This window comes from Fundulus heteroclitus, chromosome 9 (genome assembly GCF_011125445.2).
Source record: "Fundulus heteroclitus isolate FHET01 chromosome 9, MU-UCD_Fhet_4.1, whole genome shotgun sequence".
Classification (NCBI taxonomy): Eukaryota; Metazoa; Chordata; class Actinopteri; order Cyprinodontiformes; family Fundulidae; genus Fundulus; species Fundulus heteroclitus.
Window position 1 is genome coordinate 24,532,353 of NC_046369.1, and position 24,004 is coordinate 24,556,356.

Consider the following 24,004-nt stretch of genomic DNA (forward strand, 5'->3'; position numbering starts at 1 on the left):
CTCCTCCATTTCCACGCTAATTGTTATTTTAAGACCTGCGTTGTGTGTGTCAGGTATTTAGTGCATGGTGAAATGTCTGCCTTGATTGCTGTTTACTGTCAGGAATGAAGGTGCATCTATCTCGACTCCAGCAGCTCCGCAAGAGTCTGCGTCTCGCCTACCTGGCAGGTCCCCTGACCCGGCGGGAGAGGTCCGCAGCCGGCGGGGCCACATCTGGACGGGCGAGGGCTATTTCTAGAGGCTGCACAAGTCAAGGTCTCTGACATTCAGCCCGTCTGTCTGTGTCGCTCTGGGCTTTTCAACATTGTCCAAAAAAAAAAAAGAAAAAAGAAGAAAGCAGACCTTTAAAAAGAACTTCTAAACAGTAATTAATCATTAACATATTGTTTAAGAGAATCAACCTGCAGTCAGTCTGCTTTGTTCATTACCAACGCCACAGAAACAGCTGTACTGAGAGGCTGATTGTTCATCGCTAAAGTCACGCTGATGTATTGTCTTAGAAAGGAGCAGCACCTTTAAATTGCATTTTTGTTCTCTTATAAGTTACACTAAAGTCAGATTTTAATTTCATTTGTAAAGATCTATTTGAATTATCATGTGCAGTTCTTTAATTGGTCATATTCAAATTCCTGTATTTAGAAAAGGTTTCTGACCATATTCTTTCTGAGGCGTCCTGCATTTAGCCCCAAAGCCTTGGACGTTTGTACAGATAAATTCCTCCTTGTTGTAGGGGCAACATTTTATTATGGAACTGTTTTTGTCAAATGTATAGCAGCATATATGTATGTGTATTTATTTATAGTGTGATGTTTCTGTACCGTATTCATGAAAATTGTGCATGTTCCTGTTGTATATGTGTTTAATTATTTATTCAGTTATGTATTTTAGGAAGTCATTTGTGTCTTGGTATGCTTTACATCTCTAAAAAAATAAATTGCTTTATAAATAAAGATTGATTGCTGTACTAAACTTAAAAGTATACAGTAAAAAATTATTATTAGAATTATGACTAAATAATATTTATTGTTGTTGTTATTATTATTATTATTATTATTGTTATTATTATCTTTTCCCCCGTATTTTATTGTCTTTTTTGGCTTCAGTACCTGTAGCATTTTCAGGATGCAGATGATGAAGGATGCTGTTGGGTAATGCTGCGGTAGTTTCCCAGTATTTAGCATTAACCCTCCATGTTTCCCCTCATGTGCACACCTCCATTCCGGCAGGGTGAAGTCAAGGCCACACAAAACAAATGCTGTGCAGACGACACTGATGCGAGTGACTTTAAAAATGGATAAACAGAGAATTAAGATCCAGCTATGAAGGATACCTATTGTTTTTTTTTTCTGTATGTACACTTTATGTACAAGATCAAAACATTGAGTCATGTGAAAATGTAATTGATTCTTAAACCTGAGCAGTCCCCTGTGTTGTGTTCATTTTACAGACATTTTTATACAAAGTATTAATTATATGAATGTTTAACACCAACATCATTCAGATGGTAGATTTTGATTTAAAAAAAATTTTTATCCAACTAAAAACTCTCTTTTTTGATTGAAAATGGCACAGGTGTCTCCCAAAAAAATAAGATAACAGGCAAGGTGTATAATTTTGAAATGAAAATAATTGATCTGTTTCTATTTACATTTTAACAAGAACAAAAAATGTCATGTTGAAAAATATTTAACACAGAGACACACAGCCGTCTACACACACAGCAAAGGACAACAGAGAGACCTAACAGTAGCACTGCAGCCTTGCAGCAAAAATGCCCTGGGTTTGAACCCCCTGGGCTCTTTCTGCATGTTCTCCCTGTGCATGAATGGGTTCCCTCTGTGTACTCTGGCTTCCTCCCACAGTCTAAAGACATGACTGCAATTGGTCTCTCCAAAGTTCCCTTAAGGGTGTGTATGTGTGCATGCATGGTCGTTTATCCTGTGTCTCTTTGTTGCTCTGTGATGCGCTGCTGACCAGTCCAGGGTGTACCCTGGCCCAAATGACAGCTGAAGATATATAGGCACCAGCAACCCTGAACAGATAAGGAAGAAAGGATGGATGGATGGATGGATGGATGGATGGATGGATGGATGGATGGATGGATGGATGATCTTCAGGCTACTTCCCATGTGACTCCAGGTCTTCATGACAAAACAGCAGAGCTGTTTTCCACTCATGTATTGTCATCCTTCATTATTTAGGTTTCAATTGGTCCGTGGACCTTTGTGCTATGCTGTTTCTGGTGTATAAAAGGTTTGGACTGTATGAGGTTGAATAACATAGGACTGCCAAAATTCTTGTCCACAAATGATGTTAAGGAAGAAATTTGTGGGGGAAGAAAATATTTTCACTTCTCCACAAGAGGGCAATAGAGGATCTGTAGCTGGAACTCTTCTTGCCCAGGTTTGCCTGCATTTTTCAGAGCCTCATAGAATAAACGCTGCTCTGATGTCGCTGGGTGGACTAGTGCCAACATAATTCCCATCTTTAACATCAGTAAATCAGCGTAAATAGAGGAGAAAAGTGCAGCGCCCATTGAAGGAAGTGCCAAAAAACAGTATTGTTAATTTGCCAGCCCAAAAAAAAAAAAAAAAAAAAAAGAAATAAAAAATACATACTTCATGCAAAGGAGCAAAAATATCACCAACAAACAAAAGAAAAAAAATAACAACAGCGATTTCATTTGTCATCATCCGCCAACACATAACCAAGGGGATTCATAGCTGTACAAAAACAAGTTGTCTATTCATTGGCCTCTAATTAGTTAAATCTTCATAAAACGTTGCCCTATGATTAAAAGATGTGTTTCTGTGAGAATCATCTTCTGTTTTTATCATCTAAGCTACCGTTGAAATCAGAAGTTTACATTCCCTGCTGTAAAAAGACGTAACCATATTATACTATCTGTCTGCCATTATAATCTTTAGGCCGAGTCAGAAACTGTGTCTATTGTTCAGTGTCACAAATATGAGAGGCACTGAAGCTGCCGAAGCTGGCAGGAAAGGAGCATTATCCACAGTAAAACAGTGGCTGCACTGACATGGCCTGAAAGGCCACTCGGAGAGGAAGAAGCCATTAATACAAAAGCAACATAAAAAGGTAGACATTTTGTAAACACATTCACAGACTAAGATGTTATTTATTTGCAAAGGTGGCCCGTGTTTGGACCTAAATTTGGTTGCCCATGATGTCCATCTTTATATTTGGAATAATTAGTGGACCTTAGAGTACCTTCCCAGCTGAAAGGGGACGGGGGCTGCTACATCATCCCCCGTGGGTGTTTTGCTGCACGAAGGACTAGTGCACCTCAAAAAGATGGTTCCACCTGCCTAATTGCTCACAAAGTGTCTCAGTGACAGCAAAGTCGGTGTTTTGCAGTGGCCATCTCATTATGCACAGAAAATCTGTGTTTAGAGCTGAAAATGTGTGTGCGAGCATGGAGGCCTACTAACCAGGCTAAGTTACACCAGTTCAACCAGGAGGAATGGTCCACAATTCCAGAAAACTATTGCGAGAAGCTTGTGGAGGGAAAACCAAAAAGGTTGACCCAAACAACACAGTTTCAAAAGCAATTTTACCGAATAAGATGTGTAAACCTGTGAATTTGAGGAAAGTTTAAAGAAATTCTCTTTCATTGTTCTGGCATGGCAAATAGAAAAATGTTGGTGATCTTGCCCGATATAAAACAGAATTAGTTTTCTCATATTCAACATCAGACTGTGAGGATACGAGAAAAAGAAAAAGAAAAAGAAATAAAGCATGTAGGGGTTTTTGTGCAATGTATCTCAACTTTTGGCTTCAATGTTACCTCTAGTGATCCTAATGAAAAAACAATTATAGAGTGATGCATTATTATTGCTTTATAGGCTATTTAATCTAAGTTTAATTCCATCCGCATTAACATATGTAAGGTAGAAGAAAGGTATTTGATCAAAAAATGGAATTCCTTTATTTATTCCTTCACAGGCTTAAATATCCTGGAAACTTTACTTTATGTTGGTTTATCTTAAAACCTACTTTTTTTAAAAAGTTGTGATGGATCAGCCATGTTGGCCTTTATTGTATAAGCGTGTCTTAAATAATGAGTTTATCTGTCAGTTGCTCTCTGAAACTGGAAACCAGCCTCGTCACGTGATCTCCCATGGCAACCGGTGAGTGTCACCGGTTGCTCGGTGATGATCGGCGGTGATCGGTGAAGCTCCGGTGCTGCTCCGTTTCTCTCCGCTGGAATACCTTCTACGGCACTTTCCGACTCCGCTGTGACCCGACGCCGCTCCCGGACGTCTCCAAGCCGCGGGCGGCCGAGCCCACGCCTCAGCGCTCCACACCTGCGGGGATTTTAGAGAGACTGCGAGCTGAGAACCATGAGTCACCTCAGCCCAGGGTAGGAGCGCTTCAATGTTTTATATCCAGCACTGAAGGGGAGCCTGGGGGGCTGGAATAAACTGTAGAGCAGGATCCGTTCATCGGTGGCCTCCTGTTTCTGCATTCCTTTAAAAAAAACAAAAACATTTACGGATTTTGACTGAGAAAAATGTAAAAGGACCAACAGTTTAGTGAACTCTTAGGCAATGAGTTCCTAACTACTACTGCTAATATTAATACTACTAATAATTTAATTGTTTGATCAATGTATGCATTTTGTGAGAACTAAAGGTTTCTATTTAAGGTTGTTGTGCTTCTTCCTCTTAAGCTGCATTATTTTAGAGGAAAAAATGGTAACTTGCAGATAATATACAAAACATGTATTTCTGTCTTCAAACAATACTAACATTATGTGGAAAAAAAAGAAGGTTGGAAGAAAAACAAATAAGCTAAAGATAAGCCCTTTGGTTAAACTGAGGAAACTTTTTGTGTTTCATATCATGGGATATATTAATACATCTAGCATTGCTCCTTTTTTAAAAACTTTAATTTAATATCAGTAGCATTAGTTTCTGTAGAGTCCCCAAAATTTCTTGGCACTTTTTGTGAAGTTGTTGCAAAAAACCTTCATAGAATCCGTAATCAACAATGAAAGTTGTGATGAGTAAGTAGTATTTTAGCCCATATTACATTTATTGCTGCCAGATACCAACAGGTAGTAAGTAGCACTGATGTTTATATAATTAGTTGATCTTATTACAGTACAAGCAATTTTTTGCATCGTTAAGATTGCTCACACTGATGTTACAATGATATTAAATTTACAATATATTATAGTGCAATCCTAATTTACCACTTATCACTAATTTATTCACTTCCCATGAAATGTGAATTAATCTCTACAGACATTTAATTAGTAAGCCGCAACTTTCTGTTTTCCTGTAGTAGAAATATGCCTTGACAAAGAGGCCAAATTCTTCTAGCTGGTCTTCAAAAAGGGAAAGACAAGAGAACATTCAGATAAAGCAGATGTGCACTGATTTTCACAAGTCAGGAAATGTGCACAAGAAAACAGCTAATCACCTAAACTGTCCTGTATCAACAGCTTTAGCGATTATTGGCAGGATTAAAACTGTGTAAAATGAGGTCTAAAAAAAGATATAAATTCAACTCACCGCACACTAAAAGTGCTAAAAAGTCCTAACTTGGAGGACAACAAGTCTCCCTAACAACCTTGTGGTGGTAGGAATGCCAAAAATACTTTTTTCCCTCCTACAATCTCAAATATAATCATATAAGAGCTTGCTAAACAGGAAACACGTTATGCCCTGTGTTATGTATGGCTGAGGTTCTGTGGTTGTTTCCAGTTTAAAGGAGCATTGCACAGGTTTAAAGGTTAAGTATTATTTTTCCTCCATATATGCCCTTACAATTGCCCGACTTGAAAAATTAGTTTGCCTCTATTTACCTCAGTTGCCTCTATAGCCTCTTTTAGTAAGTTCATAAGCGAGGGATTCGGGTCGTATTCTCTGGGCGTGAGCGTGACACGCTACACGTTCTCATTCACCTGGTTACTTTGTTGAGCGTCTGCCATCATTAGAGAACACAAGCTAACTTCAATGTTTATAGCTTACTTACCTCAGAAGACATTACGCCTCTAAACAAAAGAACTGTGCAGTCGCTGCGGCGGATACTTTTCCTGCACAACGCAGGTGTCATTTCAACTTGTCACCAGAGGGGGCAGACCTCTGCAAAAACTCTGTGGCTTGTGCTATGCTCCTTTAAATTAAAACAAACTTACGCTCAGACTAAGAGCATACCAGGATGATGAGACATACATCCCACACACAGGATTCCACAAAATGCAAAGTTTAAAAAAAAAACAGCTTGAAGCAAAAAGAAAACAAATGTTGCTATGAGGCCACTAAGCTAAAGCTACCAACTAAACCTACCAAGCCAAGCGTGGAACCGTACACTGAAATTACCCTGAACAAGTCCTGGCAAGCGAAGCCGGTCAACCAGAAATAATAGTTGCTTCAATTTGAACATATGTATGAGCTCATCGTTTGTTTCTTCTCGGTGTCTTTTTCTGAAGCGATGAATAGAGAGTTGGTACTCAGAGCCTCTGTTCCAGGCAGAAACCTGTCGCCGGTGCTGAAGAGCACCAAATGCAAACATAAGCCAGGTGCACAAAGAGCGGGCCGCCAAGGTCAAGTGAGCCAAGCCCTCAATTCATGCGTGTAATCAAACACCTGTAAGCGACTCTGCGGTTGTAAGATCCTGCTGTGTTCACAAATGCAGGTGGAAATCAAATCTTCTCTCCTTCTCTGGAAGGGGAAAAAAAAAAAAAGGTTTCTTCCTTCCTACCTTGCTTCCTTTCTTAGGAGCTGATTTCTTGTTAATGAGGACAAGGGGACAACCGCCAGTAAACAAACACGGAGCGGTGCACAAGGAAAGCATTTGATTAGCTGTAATCAAGACGAGGTTTAAAGAGAGGCTTCCTTGTTAAGTCTGACTGCGCACAGACTCTCTCTGGGTTCGTTTTTTTTTTTTGTCTCGCCAGGCTTATGTCGGCCTACAACAGCCTCACAGACAAACACCTCGCAGGTTACTTCAGCAACACTCGAATCAGGAGACACCTGCAGAGAGCGGGACTGGTACGTCAGCGACGCAAAGCTGTTCTTTCCTCAGGCTATTCGTAAGTGTCCGATGAGTTGAAGGACTCGTATTGTCTGTCTGAGAGCGCTGTTGTGATCAGATCACCAGGAGTGGGCGAATTGTTCCAGACAAGGAGTACAGACACAAGCTGATGCAGCGGGCCCACCAGAGACATGTCAGAGAGTGCTTGGCCCAGGCCATTTTCCACAAGGTGCTGGAGATGGAGGTCAGTAAAGCGTGTGTGTGTGTGTGTGTGTGTGTGTGTGTGTGTGTGTGTGTTGGGGGGGAGGTGTCAGAAAAAAGACAATCGTCTCATTTGTAATTCCCCTCACACAATAACTGATGCTAATTCTTCTTGCTGCTCGGCCAAGCAGCGTCTCCACCAAATCGAGATCAAAAGGAAACTGGAGGAGTTTGCAAGGAGGGAGCGAGTGCATAGGATGAAGGTAAATCATTTACATTTAAACGGGCTCTGCTGTCTTGTTTTCCAAATTTGATGTTTAAAGGGGGGGGGGGGGGATGAATAAAAATAAAAACTGTGAGAAGTATATAAATCATCTGCAGAGTCTCAAGAGACTCTGCAGATGTGCATAATAAAACAATCCATAAAAAAATAATTAAGTACTTCAGTGAGGAGAATGAAGCTTTTACAAGAATATCTTTGTTTTAGTTTACACTTTTTATATCCAAGGCCACAGGACTTTGTGATAAATGGTCTCGTTTGGCAGGTGGAGCGCTGTAAAAGGTATGAAGAAGACACTTTCCACATCCTGTCTCCACATCCCCCCACGGGATCCAGGACCGTCTGGAAACAGCCCTCTGGTCCGGAGGGGGAGCACTCTGAGACCTCTGAATCTGTGAGTTCATGTACCAGCGCAGGCTGCTCAGTCAGCAGACATTAAAAACATTTAGCTTTTAATTAAACTCACCAAATTAGACAACATTCTAATAATATTAAATTCCTTTACAAATCAAAATGTGTGTTTTTTAAAATCAAACTTTAATCATTATCCAACCTTATTTGTGATAAAAATAAGGGGAAAAACAGTTAGGTTTCATGGCAACAAGTGAAATTACCCGCTTACCTCTGTATTTCCCAAAATAATGAATTTTATCTTATAATGAATAATCTGAAAAATATCAGTTTTAAAAGAAATTATGTTTGCAGAAACACTCTACTGTTGAGTGCTTCTGATTGCTTTCATAAATAATCTGGCTTGTCTTGTCTGTTGGCTTCAAATGTTAAAGTTTAGATTATCTGCAAAACTGTTAAATGTGAAGAATACTTGTCAATCCTTCCTGGAGGAAACACTGGTTTAAATATTTTAGGATTTTCATTCCTTTTCTGCTGATTTGACCATAGATGATACTGCATTGAATTCCTTTTGTTTATCCTACATTTTGACCATTGACCTGCCAGCATCAATTGCTTAAAATCACCAATTACCACCAATTAGTGTAATTATAAGAAGAACTGTTAGAACTTTTGTACAAAAAAGAAGAAAAAACATTTCTTTAATATAAAACGGATCAACCTAGACAGCCCAATGGGTAATGGCTATAGATCCTTATTATTTGAATCACATCTTTGACTTTCTTTCTGTCAAAACTAAATATGATCCCCTCTACACGCCGCTAGCTGCCATTTTTAGATCAACGCTGATGCTTTAGTTTGAACAGGCTCATGTTCTGTGTGAAGCTGGGGATTAGCTGCGTGTTATCTTTGAAACAGAAAAAGTCACGAGGCTTGATGCCAGAACAAACAGCACCAGTAATCCTGTCATTGATCTCTGCTTACCCTACGAAATCCCCTTCCTCCTCAAGTCTGCAAACATCTCCCAGCCCAGCAGCCTGAGCCCTGTACAGCGGCGCAGAAATCAATGGAAAAATGAAAAGATGCAAACGAACTAAAGAGTATTTTATGTGTAAACACGTAGTTCTTACCGCCTTCATATACTGTTGGTTTAGATGGAAACTGTACGGGACCCATTTCAGATCCTAGAATAAATTATTGAGATTAAATCGGAGACAACAACAGATAAAAAGCATACAGTATATGCAATTCCTTGCAAAAAGTATTCATTAACACCAGAAACCTTTTCACACTTTGTGATGTTGCAAATACAAACTTCAAAGGTTTTCACTAATAACAACATGAAGATTGTGGCGTACCAATGAAAAAAGCGCCCTTATGTCTAATCGCTGGCCGGTTGACTGGCCAGTTAAAGAGAGCGTTAATCAGAGAAGTAGCCAGGGGGCCAACGGTAACTCTGGAGGAGCTGCAGAGGTACAAAGCTCGGTGGGAGAAGCTGGTGAGAAGCTAGATGGAGCCAAATACAAGGAGAAAACCTGCTAGAAGCAACACAATACCTGAGACTGTTGTGCAGGACAAGGACCCTAGATCTGGATAAGATGGAGAAGATAAATCTGAATTGCTATTGTACCAAACCACAATGAGTAGCAGTGCAACAAAATTGGTCTACTAACCCATGTGAGTCGCGTAGAGAACCTCTGTCAGAGCAAAAATGTAATGGTTTAGATCCAAACATGTTCATTTGTTAGAAAAGTCAAACATAAATCCTACTGACAGTCTGTTGTAATCCTTAGATATTGATGATCACGGACTCTCTACATCTAATTTCACCAAGTAGGAGCAATTCTGCATGGCGTGAGCAGAAATTGTGGTTTCCATATGTGCAGAGATGTAAGAAACAAATCCCAAAAGACTTGCAAGTGTAATTATTATAAATATTAATTAAAAACAAATACAGACTAATGTAACTTCATTATTATTCACTTGTAATGTAAGTTCAATGGGGATGAAGGCTTTTGTGAGGCACACTAGAATAAATGGAAAGACTATCCTGCTCCTGTGTGTAGAGACCATGTGTTGAGCTGCCCGTCTAATAACTCTGACGTAAAACTCTGCGTCTGTTTCAGCCGAGCTCGTCTCGACCCAACACGGCTCCGGGGAAGATGCAGAGGCCGGTGCGCCTGAAGCCCATCCACAGTAACAGCACCACAGCTTCGCTCAGACGCAGCTCGCCTTCCAGACTCCCCAGGTCCTCTCAGGAGAACAACCAGCCGCTCAACGGCACCGTGAGTCTCTCATCTGTACTGAAATCAGCCGTTTCTGATCAGCGGACACTGAGACTTCCCTAACGTCTTACTCAGATGGACATCAAGTTCCCCAGACATACGACTACCAAGGAGGTCTCCCATGTTATGTCCCCCTACTGCCTGCCAGTCATCAACAACTTTGTGACACCTGTGCCCCCGGTGGCGAAGAAGAGCGAGCGGGCGGCGAAGGTCCCGGCCAGCAGCACCATCAGAGGACGCAGGCTACGCTCCACCACTGCCTCCAGTGGACCTCACGTCAGTGCGCTCTTTATGTTCCTGTGTGCTTGGCTAGATGACTAACCTTTAAAAACTACTATTCTACCAGATCAACGATACAGATTTCATACCAGCCTCGTCTTGTTTCATGTTGCTACTCCTGTCATGTCTGTTAGTTGATTCACGATCATGATTGGCTTATCGCAATCAACTTTGTTCGCCAGGTTTGTGCAAAGAAACAAGGTTTTTGACTTCGTTTCCGCTTCAGTCTCAGTGAACACATTATACGTTTAAATATTTAGGAAGAATTGTAGGCAAATTGTGCCCTGCGATAGACTGGCGCCCATTGACAGATGGAGATAGGCACCAGCAACCCTCACGACCCCAAAAGGGATAACCGTGTTGGAAAACGGATGGCTGGATGGATGTTGGCAAATTGGTTTTTGAAAATATTTATTTACACAGTTTTATTTTTTTTAACAAAAACAGGAAAAAAAGGTTTAATTCACAGGTGTCAAACTCAAGGCCCGTGGGCCGAGTCCGGCCCGTCAAGGTAAATTACCCGGCCTTCAAGAGCCAAAAAAAAAAAAAAGGCATATCATGTCATAAAGTAGAGGGATATATCCTTTTAAAGTGTATAAAGTGGCTAAAACTGTGCCTCCTCTAAGTGTAACTCACCCCAATATCAACTTTTTTTGCAGATAAACTGTATAAACTGAGCCTAAATTTGCTACTTTTATGTCACTGTGCATTTTTTATACTTCTATGTGAACTGGAATGAAATTATGAAATGAAAAGTATCGTCTATACACGTGCAACCGGCCCTTTTAATGACTTCATGACGCCAAAGTGGCCCCATATAGAAATGAGTTTGACACCCCTGGTTTAATTCATTCAAGTAAACATGATATTGATCATCAAGGAAACAGCCTGGATAGAGAAACTGTCTCTGTGACGGCTGGTTTTTGGAAAAAGCCGTCCATCCATCCAGAAATATAGAAATATATGCCATGAATTAACGCTTAACTTTTGGAATTTATGCGTTTGTTTATAAAGGAAGGAGTACTCTATGAATTGAATAATTATGGAGTTTTCTATTAAATGTGCAGGAACGTTTGGATAAAATGAGATCAGCCTCTCTTCTTCTTCTCCCCAGGACCCCCCTTGGCTGAGGAGCTCAGTTTACCAGAGCCGCGTGCGCGTGACCATGGTGTACTTTGGCAAAACGGTCCACCTCTCCAACGACCTGATCGACACGAGGGACGAAGTCAGAGTGTTTCAGCAGCACTGTGGAGGAGAAAACCTGTGTGTGTACAAGGGGAGGCTCCGTGAGGGAGGTCAGCGTTTGCACAGCGAGACAAATCACATGATTATATGGATGTGTTGCAGATAGTGTGTCATTTTGATCTTTTTTTTTCTTTGTTTCCCCCAGATGGTTTTCAGTTCATCTCAAGGCGCCACAGAGGTTTCCCCTTCAGCCTGACCTTCTACCTGAACGGGCTGCAGGTGGAGCGGCTGAGCTCCTGCTGCGAGTTCAAACACAGGAAAGGCTCCCGACTCGGAGGGAGGCACGGACACTTTGGCTTTTCCAGCGTGGAGGGAGCGTCTCCTTGTTACAAGTGAGACTTTCAGATTAGAGACGTGCAAAAGAAAGAGATGGTTGTAGAAGGCGTCCCGTTCACGCAGCCACCATTCCCATTTTATCCTGTAGATCAAGGGTTGGGACTTGATGCTTTAGAGAGAGAAACCTAATCTATGTTGGAGGGCCAAACCAGCAATAACTTCATTCTGTTTGATTTTCCCCCATCGTAAAAAGCAGCAAATTGTGTATTTTGATCGGCTGCTACTGACAATCAGAAGAATAAGAATAACCTGTAAATTTATACATGAATACACGAAAATTGGGTTGAAGTTTAAACAGAAAAATATTCCTATTGAAGTAATGAACAGTAAACAGAAGTGAACGAAAACACTCATTTTATCAGAGATTCATTTTAGGTTATTTTAATAGATTAATCTTTACAAACAAATCCTGATAAGCTTGTTTTGTGCTATGGGCCACTTCATTTTACTTGTTCGCTGAGGAAAAATCCAGTCTGCCATGGGCTGGAGCAATTGCACTGACATCTGTCTGAATGTCTGCAAAGAACGGCAGCGAGGTGATCATCGGCGATGGAGGATCTGTGTCTGGCTTTGTTGAACTTCATCACTGAAATCTGTGCTCACATAACATAAGTAGACCCAAAGAGGACTGGAATCGTCTGAGCACGTCTCCTCGTGCGTGAAAAGCTCTCGTCTTTGAGGAAAGAGTAAAAAAAAAAAAAATCAAGCAACGAGACGGACCTAAATTGAGCCAGACTGCAGGCTGAAACATCTCTGGGTACAAAATCAACATTGCAGGTGAAGGGAGAAAAGAAATGATGTGCATTTCACTCTCAATTGTTTTAAAGTCCTGAAATCTCCTTTGAAAACTCACCTCGCGGTGCTTCCAACATCTGCAGAGGCGATCAGCTGATGGAGGCGCTTCCTTCAGAGTAGGGAAGAGGATGAGAATGTAGTCCTTCATTTGGCTTGGGAGGAACTGCAACTTTCTCCTGAGAGCCCTCGCCAACCTGAACATATCAGACACAGACCGGCCCCTTGGAAATAGAAAAAACAAGGTCTGTGATTCAGAGATCTGCCCAGGCTGAGCCATACCTGTGTGGTAGCTTACGTTCAGCTTCATTTTCCTCCAAAAGGAGCAGCGAGCTGTGATTCGCTGCTCTTGCCTTGATAAAGTCAACTATTTTAGTCGCAACATCAACAACAGGGTTAATCTTTATCACAGACTTACACAACATTTCTTGATGTATGATACAATGTGAAAATGTCCCTTTCTGACTAGGGTGTTTATTTCGGTCACTTCATGCTGCATTCCCTTTCAGAAGTCCAACGACCAGCTGCCACACCTTCAAGCTGGTCCCATTTCAGTCCCAGCTTCTCCAAACATGCATTGAATCTGTAGTCGTTTCATGTAAGCAAAGTGGTGGTCGGAGCGCGTCACGAACATCACATCCACACATACAAAGCCAGGACAAAATAACTAGAATTGATCGCTCTGTTCTTCAGATGAAATTTTAGATTTCCTACAACGTCCTTCGGCCTCCTTGTTACAGTACATGTGGACAGGGGCACGTTCTCAAAAGCTGCCTTTTCCCCTAGCCATGTTAGGGCTCCCTATATGGCCCGCGAGCCGTGAAATGCCCAGGTCCGCTGTAGACGTTGTCGTGGCTGTTAGAGGTTGTTAAAGAGAGAGAGGCGATGAACACGCAGATCATAAAAAACAACATCAGCTACCATAACTATGCAGACGACACACAGCTCTACATCACCATCTCACCAGGTGACTATTAACCAGTTCAGGCACTCAGTAAATGCCTAGAAGAAATCAATACGTGGATGTGCCAAAATTTTCTTCAGTTGAATAAAAACAAAACAGAAGTAATAATATTTGGACCAATAGAGGAGAGATCAAAAGTTAGCACACAGCTTCAGTCGCTTCAGCTAAAAAAAACACTAATCAGGCCCGAAACCTGGGTGTAGTGATGGACTGAAACCTGAACCTTCAAAAGCATCTAAAGACAATTACAAGGTCGGCTTTTTATCACCTGAGGAACATTTCCAGGATTAAAAGACTAATGACTCAGAAGGATCTGGAAAAACTAATCCATGCGTTTATATTTAGTAGAATTGATTGCTGTAAATAAATTTACCTTGTCTTGCCTTGCCTTTCAGGACCCAGGTCAGTGTTCAACTGCTGTGTCACGTCTTTGTTTTTTTTTGGCTGGACTGTTTTCCAGGTGCATCATAGCAATGGGCCTGGACAAGAAGCCCACTCCTCCTCCAAAGAGGGTGAACAAAGATCAGTCCCGAGAGCAGTCAGCCACCAGCCCTAAAGACGGACCTGAGATGGAGCCAGACAGGAGCGGGGACGGCGCTGCCTCACGCCTGGAGCGTGAAAGCCGTCAAACACCACAGACGGAGACGGCGGTCGGAGAGCAGCCGGCGCCCGTGGAGATCAAAGTCAGAGACGGTATAACACTCAAAACCTCCGAGTTCACACTAAACAAGCACTACTCCCTGGTTTAAGAATACATTCGCTCTACGTTTGCTTTTCTCGTCTTCAGATTACGAAGAAGACTTTGAAGCAGACGACGAAGGTCCAATAGAAGAAGCGACATTACAAGACGAGAAATCCCCGTCTCTGTCCAGTGGAACTGAAAAGCAGGAGCAGGAGAAAGACGCCTCAGAGGCTGAAGATGAGGAGGACGACGGTCGGTGAATCTCCTCACCGGAAGTCGCTTTAATTTAAGATTTAATCTGGAAAAAACCACTACAAAAACAACATTTTGTTCAAATTAAAATCTGAAAAGCATGGTGTGCATTTGCATGGATCCTTTATTTAACCAGGTTAAGAACTCATTGAGATTAAAACCTTTTTCAAGAGTGACCCGACCAAGACGGCAGCATAACACGTACAGCAAATCCAGAAGCAGACACCTAAAACACATAACCAAGAGGCGTCACATCATTCAACATTAGGGCAGTTACTGAAGCCAAAATGATCTGGTGTCTCTGTCCTTTAAAAAGGATTTAAATTGACCCAAAGTAACAAGAGATGAGAACTTTAAATCCTTCAGTGTGTCATTCCAGGTAGAAAGAGCAGAACATTTAAAAGGCTTTTTACTCATTTCAGTTCAATCCTTTGGGACCTGCATCCAATGAGAGAGTCTGTCATTAGTCAAAGACGGACTTTTTGCTATACATTTGTATTCAACTGCCTTGAATCATCATTTATTGAACTGTCTTTTGCTCAAGTTACAGCTGCAAGTTTGGATGGAGGCAGTGAACATCAATTTCTGAGCCTTGCCACAGTTTCTCTATCAGAATATTTGACGGTGTCACTGTAACTCTTTAATATCTGATTCACACACGTCTCATGTCAGCTCCGGTCAGATGGTGTCATGGTCCCACTGTGAGGAATAATCTCCACCCCAGCTTTGAATTTAGCTTCATTCCCAATCTTATCAACTCTGACCAGATTCACGATGCGGTGTGTAGAGGTGTTAATTTTCCACCACACTAATCAGATTGCAGGCCTGCCAGAAAACTCTCATCTGATCCAGAGCATTTTCTTCCACCTGTTTCCTGTGTCTCCAACATGGCTCCGGACAAACTGCAAACAGGACTTATAATACCTTTTTCTTTTTTTTTTCAATAATGAAGTTGATCAAGGACACCTTTCCAAATTTGCAGAGTGCACAACTGATACTTCTCTTAATAGCAGATATTTCCACTCTGGCTGTGAATCTCTACATCCCTTTTAGAGTTATCATGGGCCTCTTGGCTACTTCTCCATTCATTCTTGGGAGATTTTTCAGTAGTACCATACGCTTTCTATTTCTAAATGATAGATTAAATAGTACTCTTTAAGTGAATAATAATAATGTAACCTTGCAGTAAACGTCTCCACGCCTTTATTCCCGACCTCTCTGCTGGGTTCCTTGGTCTTGACGGAGCTGTTTGCTGGATAATAACATCAGAGGCGTTCACAGAACAGCAGGATTTCTGCTGTTCTGTGAAATTACATAAAGGCATACTCAGTTGTCGTGATTAGCTGTGTGATGCTGGGTATTTACGTTGAAGCATCAGAGGAAAAGGGGCTTAATTCAAAGGCTTATATACTTCAAATTTTTATTCACAATACATACCAAATGTATATTATTTTCCTTACGATTTACAATTACATAATACTTTGTGTTTACATTTGAAAGTCAAAGAAGGATATTTTTATGTGGCTGTGATAGGTGCTATATAAATAAAGTTTATTTACTATTTACTTACTTAGTTAAAACTCTCCATTTTTTTTGTTTTGTTTTTTGCTAAGAAGACAAAAGGTCCTGTTCAGGCTCCAGCATGTCAGGCAGCGAAGAGGAGGAGAGTGACGCTGAAGCCACGCAACGCTCGGAAGATGGCGAGAAAGAGGACAAGGCTAAAGAGGACGACCAACCAGGAGCTGCATCTCCCGCGAGTGAAAAGGACACATGGAAATCTGAGGAAACCGCTGCCACCAGGGCCGAGTCCGCTTCAGTGGATAACTTAGAGATGCCGGACAGCGCCGGGGACAGCACAGGGATGGAAATCTCTGACGCCAATGAGAACAAACTGAACGACGACCAATCAGAAGACAGAGACACGGAGGATCCTGGACAGGAGATCAAAAATGAGGATGGACAGGAGAGGGGTAAGCGAAATGCGAAAGTTGAAAGTGAAAAGATTTGAACTAAATAAAAGAAATAATTTCAGCTTATACTTTTTTTTTTGTTTTTTACTTATAATAGCACCATGTTTTTTTTTTATTTATTTATGATCCCAGCTGGAATTTTACATTAAAAGAAGAGTCATCTTCATTTTGCTTTCTTAAATCAGCTGTACTTAGGGAAAACATCTATCGAGAAAATAAAAACCCATTCCTCAAAAACTTCAGGACACAAAAAGAAGAGCTCTTATTGGTGGTGAAATTGCAATCAGAAAAGAGGAAGGAAGCAGTCACTTACAGGAAAAAAATGCATACATTTGCATGTGGCGTAGTCTTTCAGCGTGCTTAAAATATGCAGCTGTGAGGAGCTGTTATATATTTGTGTTACCAAACCAATCAAGGAGCTCTTTTACTCTCTGTAAATATTTCACACATGCATTTAGCAAAAATAGCACATATAAGTAAATAAAGCTGTCTCCACTTCTTGTATGGCAAGCCTTTTAAAAGATAGAGAATCTTTTTTTTTGCTTAATTTCCAGTTGCCTTAAAATGTGCTCTGCTTTAGTTGTGGTTTTGTGTCTGCATGCTGATGTAGTAACATTTTGGCCTGCTGTGCAGCTTTATTGTGTTTGCAAAGACCGATTAAAGAAGGGTTTTCATAGTCGGGTGCGTTTTTTCTTAGGTTTTAGTCTCCCTCTCCCTATGCATTTGCTGTGCTCAGACACTGACGTGTTCCTATTAGTCACATGCACCCATGTCTCCTTGCCCTTCCTAAGCCAAGTCTGTGCAGGAGAAGCTGGTGGAGGCCATCCTGCAGGTATCCCAGCGTAGCTCTGAGCCCGAACTGAGCGACACCAGTACTGAGGAAGAGGAGGGCCCTGCAGATAAAGGCCATGAAAAAGAAAACAAAGGTACCAAAGTTTTAACTCTGTCCTAATAAACTGAGAAAAGGTGTGATTTATGCCTGCGATTGAAAATTGGATTGGAATGAACTGAATTTTGACCAATTAGGATTCAGTTTAATTGGCTGTGAACTGCACCAGTTGTGAGACATGCAAATCTTTTTAGAGCATCAGCATCAAATCATCTCCCGACCTCCAGAGTGGCATCTCGCCGACGCCCGGTGTGGGTCCCGACCCCCACTTTGGGAACCCCTGCACTGGTGCATGTTTATGAAGTGGAAGGCAAAGTAAATGTGGTTTTCAAAATCTCTTGGGGTATATCTCTACCAGCTGGGCACATCTAGACACCGAAAACTTTGTCCATTCTTCTTTGATCAAGCTCTATCCGACTGGATAGAAATCATCTCTGAACATCACTTTTCAAGCCTCGCCACAGCTGGGCCATTCAGTCATATAAGGCTGAAGAGAAGCATCCCTCAACATGATGCTGTCGTCACAGTGAAGCACTGTGGGGACGGTGTGTTCAGGGTGATGCTCAGTTTCTGACTGACCAATAGCTGCTGATCAGCACCCAAGAAACACGTTATGTCCAAAATGTGTCGAGAAGAAGCAGGAAAAGCTCCCCGGCCATGGACCTCCTGGCTGCTTCTGTGATTATTGCTCTCCTTCCTCAGCTTCCTCAGTGGAGAGCGATGGCCGTGTTTTGGTTAGTCTTTAGTTGTCAAATACTCTCTCTAATTTTTAATTGAACAGTGCTCGTACCATTACTATAAACTTGCCATTGTTGATAACCTAACCCCGACGTAAACCTTTTCAGGCCTTTATTTCTGAACTGTCTGCGGTGTTCCTTGTTCTCCATGATGTTGTTGTTTCATTACCAACCTCTGAGGCCAATTGGTTCCTCTGGGCTTTTTAATGGGTGTCAGATAAAGAGGAGTACTTTAAGATTTCTGTGTAGACAAAGTTTCGGAAACAATCTATCCTTTTCCTTTCATTTCAAAACGGCACAATACTTTGTTTTGGTCCATAAAATACAGTCCAAACACATTAAAGTCTGTGCATTTACCGTGATTAACAAAATTCATTTGAATTAATTGTCCTGAGTGGCTGTTTCTGTTTTCAGAAAAACTGCAGACCCTCGTAGAAGAGACAAATTGTGAAGAAAGTGTTACCAATGAAGTCGCAGAGGAACAAAAGGAGTTTACCGGAACAGAGGAAGAGAAGGACAAGAAGCAGGACCACGGTGACGATACTAAAGAAGAAAAAGTCAGTGAGGTTGGGGAAGATGGAAAGGCAGCAGAGGACGAAGCCATACCAGAGGGAACTAAATCAGAGGATCCAGGTGAAACACAGCTCCTTGTGGATGGAGAAAATGTTGCACAGAATGACAAGACAGAGGAGCCCTTTGAAGGAAGTGAATATGCTGATATTGAGGCTTCCCATAATGATGAAGAAAAGGTTGAAAACAATGCAGCGGAGCCTGATAGCCAGCACAATGGGATGGGGCAAAGGGCAGAGAACAGAGAAGAGGATGAGTCGGTATCAGAGCCGAGTGAGAAGACAGATGAGGCAGCAGTGGCAGATATCGCTGAGGCGGAGACAACAGCTACAAGCGAGACGATGGCAATCAAAGCAGAGTCCTCGGAGGATCGAGAGGCCCTCAGCTGTGAAGACGCACCTGAAACCGGCACAGAGAAGATGCAGACAGACAGCGAGGAAGCCGAAGTCGCAGCGGAGAATTCAAGCAGACAGCCGGAGGAGTGTGGGGACTCCACAGCCGAGAAGACAGCAGACATGCATCTGGAAACGGCAAAGACCCAGAGCAGCGATGACGAGATTCAAGCGGAACCGAAACAGCAAGCGACAGGAGCGGAGGAAGGAGAGGACGGCAGTCTACAGGAGAACTGTGGGGCGAGAGAAGAGTTTGTGGTAGTGAGTGAAACAGAAGAGATGAAAAGGTTCACAAGTTCAGAGGAGATAGCAGGAGATGAAAATAAAACAGAGGATATTAATGGTGAAAGCAAGGTTGATGAAATCATTGAACATAACAAAAACCCACCAGAGGGGACCAAAAGGGAAGATATTCCTGACGAGGAGAATAAAGATGGAATTAAAGACTCAGAGAAAGAGACTAAAGGAGAAGGAGCTGAGGGAGAACTTGAGGCAAAGGGAGATGATAAAAGTCAGACTGGTGAAGAAGGAACTGAGACAAACAAACTTTTACAAGAAAAAGACGATGACGCAGGAATGTCAGAGAATGTTACAAAACAAAACCTCGAAGAGACTAAAACCTGTGAAGAACGCGATAATGTAACTGAGAACAGTGCAGCAGAGGGGGGAGCAACATCTGAGGCGACCGAAGAACTTGACAAAAGTCAAGACCCGGATACGGAAAAGGCAAAAACAAGCCCTGAAAAGATTGCTGACTCAGAGCATGTCAGTGAGAGCAAAGCAGCAGATGGTCCTGACACGCGTGAGCCGACTCCAGATGCCGCAGAAGCTGAGACTGGAGAACGAGAAGCAGAGAGGGAAAGTGAAAGAGGAGAAATCGACGCTGAAAACGGGGAGAGTTCTGTTGCAGCTGAGCGCCAACCCCAGGAGGAAGAGGAAAATACTCCGACAGCTGACGAAGAAAGACAGACAGATGAGCTAGACGAAGAAAGTCAGAGCGCGGAGGTAAAAGAAGTAGCTGTGGAGTCTGGAGACAACGCTGTAAAAGAAGAAGACGGCTTGACTGATCAGGCCCCGGAGACCGGTGTCACGGAGAGCGACGCTAAGGAAGCGGATAGTAGCCTGGTGAAGCCTGGTGAGAATGCTAACAGGGACTCAGAGTCAAAGACGTCAGGAGCAAAAACACAAGACGAGAGAAATGGCAACCAGGTAGTGGAGGAAAATGAAAATGGCAACAAAGAGTTCAATTTGATCCAAAACAGCGGGAATGATATCGGTAAGGTGTCTCCTCTCGGTGAAATCTCTTCACTTCCAGCAGCTGCTGACGTGGAGGAAACAGCTAAAGATGAAGACGAAGGGAAGCTCGAGTCCATTACTGACAAACCACTGGAAGCTGGAGAGCATGGAGCGGACACAGAGGAGGCGAGCAAGACGTCGGAGGAAGGAGCGAGTGTGCTGCTCAATCCTCAGGCTCAAACCACGGAGGCAGAAGACGACGCTGCGGGTAAAGAAACCCCGGAGGCTTTAGCAAGAGATGACAGTACGGACATGGTCACAAACTGGATACAAACGCACCAAATGTCAAAGTTCTTCGAGACGTTTGTCGAGCCTTTGGAAGATCTGAGGAAAGAGGTTCCAGATGCGAGAGTATCAAGCCCAAATGGTGAAGAACAAGAATCCGCAGCGCTCCAGAGACCGGAAAGCCCAGCGATTATGGGGAGGATGTCCGGGGATGAGGAGGAGTCTCAGGTAGAGACTGGGCAAAGTCGTGGTGAAGACGATCAGCGTGAGAAGGACCCACCTGAAGGTGGACGACAAGGCGATGAGGGCGCTGTAGAAAAGATCGTGGAAACAAACAACCTGACTGGCCAGCCTGATGGTAGCGAATCACATGGAGAAGACAGAGGAAGTCAAGAGGGAAACACTGACTTTACAACTAAAGTAGAAGGTTTCTCAGGTGCTCTCATAGCCGAGGGGGATTTTGAGAACCAAAGTAGTGGAAACACCAACAGTGCTCCAGACCTGATTGTAAAACAAATGGCGACGGAGCTTTCAACCAAAACAGAGCAATTAAACTCCCAGAATGGACGGAGAGACGCGGACGACACGTGGGACAAAATAAGCAGAGACGGATGTCAAATAACGCAAATAACCAGTTTCACAACGTCTAACTCAGCTCATGGAAGCCAAGAAGAGCTCCGAGATAAAATGCCACAGAGGCGCTTCAGCGGCGAGACAAGAGACATGCAACTCATTGAAGACATCAAGCACACTCTGAGCAAAGACAGTCTGAGCACTTTCCCGTTGTTTGGTCCCTCTTCTTACCCTTTACTGACTACTTCAAGGTCTGAAGGTGGGCAGTAAGGTAAAGTAATCCGTTGATTCCTAATGTGAGAGAACCTCGCTTGAAAACCTTGATCCATGAATGAGTTAAATCAATCATCAGCAAACACTATCAAGTTTAGCTTTGACAGAATCCCTCAAGTGTCTCTTACTTTCTGCGTGTACATTAGAATACCTTCTTAGACGACCGTCACCCGCGACTAACCAGAAAGAACAAGCTGTGCCTCGTGTTTTGACTGGTGAATGCGATGTTTACAATGGAACCAGCTCTTCCCATTGTAAGTCGCGATGCGGCCGTATCAAGTACGGCTGCTATCATCTATTACCTGTAAACGGATCCACCTCGACTCCCGCTCGCGGATGATTGAATAATTCATAGCTGTCAGACTCCCGCGTCTTTAGCCGACCTCTGGTGCACTTTACGTTCCCAACCATGTGGGTATGAGCGGGCCGGCTTTCACCAGAGGTCTGTAATTTAAACTGGTAATGGCCATTTTAGTCAACACTCTGGCATGATTACCTAGTGACATTAGCAGCAACAGGAGACCGATGTTGATGATTAGCCTGGCGGTAATAAAGTGGATTGTCAAAAATTCCCTAGCTGCTAACAGCTTTAAGTATTTTTTTAAATAAAGTCTATATTGTTGTCTGTTTGGTTTAGGTTTAACTGTGTGCGGCTTCAGCATTTTCTGTGACTTTTGTCCCTGTTGTACAGCTTGTGTGAATAGGCGAGCATAAAAAAATAAATAAATCTAATAAGAATTGAAAGTGGCTGTCTACTTATTGTACTGACAAAAGCAAACGTGTTTACACAATATTTTAGCCTTTATTGCAAATCCAATGCAAAGACATTCAACTAATCTCAGTTGGTATGAAAAGAACATGGAGCATGAAATGATGAGTAACTCAGCAGTAAATTAATAATCCGTCTTCTACCGCTCCTCTTTATTCAGCGTTATCTACATTGATTTCACGGTGAAGGATCCAGAGTTCAGCTGTTGTCTTCAAAGCTGCCGCCGCTGCTGAAGGACGAGCAGAACCTCATGGTGCTCATGGGATCAGAAACATATCCTAAGAGGAAAAACAAGCACACAGTCAGGCTATGTCAGCGTCTTCTGCAATTGGTATTGATATTTACACGTTACTGTTATATTTTAAAGTACACTGGTTTGTAGATTATAACGTAAAATGTATATGCATATTTTTTAAGCATACCAAGATGTGAGAAATACATGAATTAGTCCTAACCAAAAGCAAGAAGTGCGAACTCTAAACCAGTTGTCTTCCACAGCTGAAAATCCTGCATACAGGTTAAAGGGCAAATTTTAAACACATAAAAACCTTAAACAAATGAAGACAACTAAATCCTTTCTAGGCCTCTCTATTGTCTTTCTAAGTAATTTTAAAATGCACTCTTCTGACACAAAAGTAGCCCTTGAAGCCACGACGGTAGAAAACAGAAACACTATTACCTTATATTAATAACAACGCAGCGTGCGTAATAGCACAGTGTAACCAGCAAGTGTTTTAAACACATTTGTTTCCTGAAGAAAAAGTATGTTTCAGCAGGAATAATGAAAGTATTGTCTCTTAAAGACAAACACAGAAAAAAAAAGACCAGAGGACTCCAAAGATCCTCTACTTAGGACGATTGTGTGAGTTGCGTAAAACTAAACAGATGAAGAGGGCCGATTTCGCCTCGTCCATCACAGACAGTTCAGAAAACTCCAGAGTACATTAGTTTAGTCCTCCATCTATACTATAAAGTGGCAAATAAATTTGGGTTTCACCTTATCACGGGTCCATGTTGCTCAACGTGCCACAGAGTGACGAGTATCTCCACCCCTGATCACATATTCTAGCAACTGAGATACAGAGGAAACGATCCCTAACACTAGGGGGGCTGGAGGGAAAGACAACGACAGGCAGCAGAGAAGCATGACCTGCTAAATGATGCAGATCCAAAGCACTTTGTGCCCCCAGGATAACACAACAGTTGTTTCTGCACAGAACGCCAGCTTTATGCCGAATATTGGCTACGAGGGAAGCAATGACCCGATGCTTAATAGCGAGGTCGTGGCACAGGTCATGCAGTCGGCAGTCAGACCATTGAGGCGACAGCGGGTGTTCTTCGTTTGCATAAAGATGTAGAGAACATGGCATTTTTCTTTTTTATGTAGCTTCTGTCTGTGCAACAATGCCTGCAGATATCTGTGGATCACTTTTTTGTTTAAGTACATCAATAGAGAGCCGCCCTCTCCGTAATTATATCCAGCATGATTTAACCCTCCATGACCAGCTACAGCAGCAACTCATTTTTTGGTGTTTTAGCCAAAGCAAGGAGACGGATCATATGACGCCGCATGACTGTCTGATTAGGTGTAAATAAGTATTTTGTGTTCCCGTCCAACCACCACATGTGTAGATCTAG

The 24,004-nt window shown here is 42.4% G+C and overlaps 2 protein-coding genes across 6 annotated transcripts in view; one reads left to right on the top strand and one right to left on the bottom strand.

The window, feature by feature from the left end:
• The first annotated feature begins 4,142 nt into the window (after positions 1 to 4,142).
• On the top strand, positions 4,143 to 22,319 carry erich3 (glutamate-rich 3). The gene is made up of 14 exons (XM_012864767.3): positions 4,143 to 4,384; positions 6,929 to 7,022; positions 7,124 to 7,249; positions 7,398 to 7,469; positions 7,752 to 7,880; positions 9,964 to 10,122; positions 10,198 to 10,398; positions 11,516 to 11,696; positions 11,792 to 11,978; positions 14,199 to 14,431; positions 14,526 to 14,672; positions 16,286 to 16,642; positions 17,434 to 17,568; positions 18,683 to 22,319. Exons 1-14 carry the CDS (start codon positions 4,365 to 4,367, stop codon positions 21,592 to 21,594), a joined length of 4,953 nt encoding a protein of 1,650 aa, XP_012720221.2. The 5' UTR covers positions 4,143 to 4,364; the 3' UTR covers positions 21,595 to 22,319.
• Positions 22,320 to 22,379: 60 nt separating this feature from the next.
• tnni3k (TNNI3 interacting kinase) overlaps positions 22,380 to 24,004 on the bottom strand; it is a 27,688-nt gene continuing 26,063 nt past the window's right edge. For all 5 annotated transcript variants that reach the window (XM_036141309.1, XM_021317599.2, XM_012864859.3 and 2 more), the window contains one exon: positions 22,380 to 22,644. In XM_036141309.1, coding sequence (XP_035997202.1) covers positions 22,565 to 22,644 — 80 coding nt within the window. In that variant the 3' untranslated portion in view covers positions 22,380 to 22,564. The remainder of the gene's footprint in view (positions 22,645 to 24,004) is intronic.

Bases quoted from the DNA above. Each gene is read 5' to 3' on its own strand.
- erich3 (XM_012864767.3), top strand. From the start codon at position 4,365: ATGAGTCACCTCAGCCCAGG. The intron at 11,979-14,198 runs GTGAGACTTTCA...ACTGTTTTCCAG, and splicing joins GGAGCGTCTCCTTGTTACAA to GTGCATCATAGCAATGGGCC. The intron at 14,432-14,525 runs GTATAACACTCA...TCTCGTCTTCAG, and splicing joins GGAGATCAAAGTCAGAGACG to ATTACGAAGAAGACTTTGAA.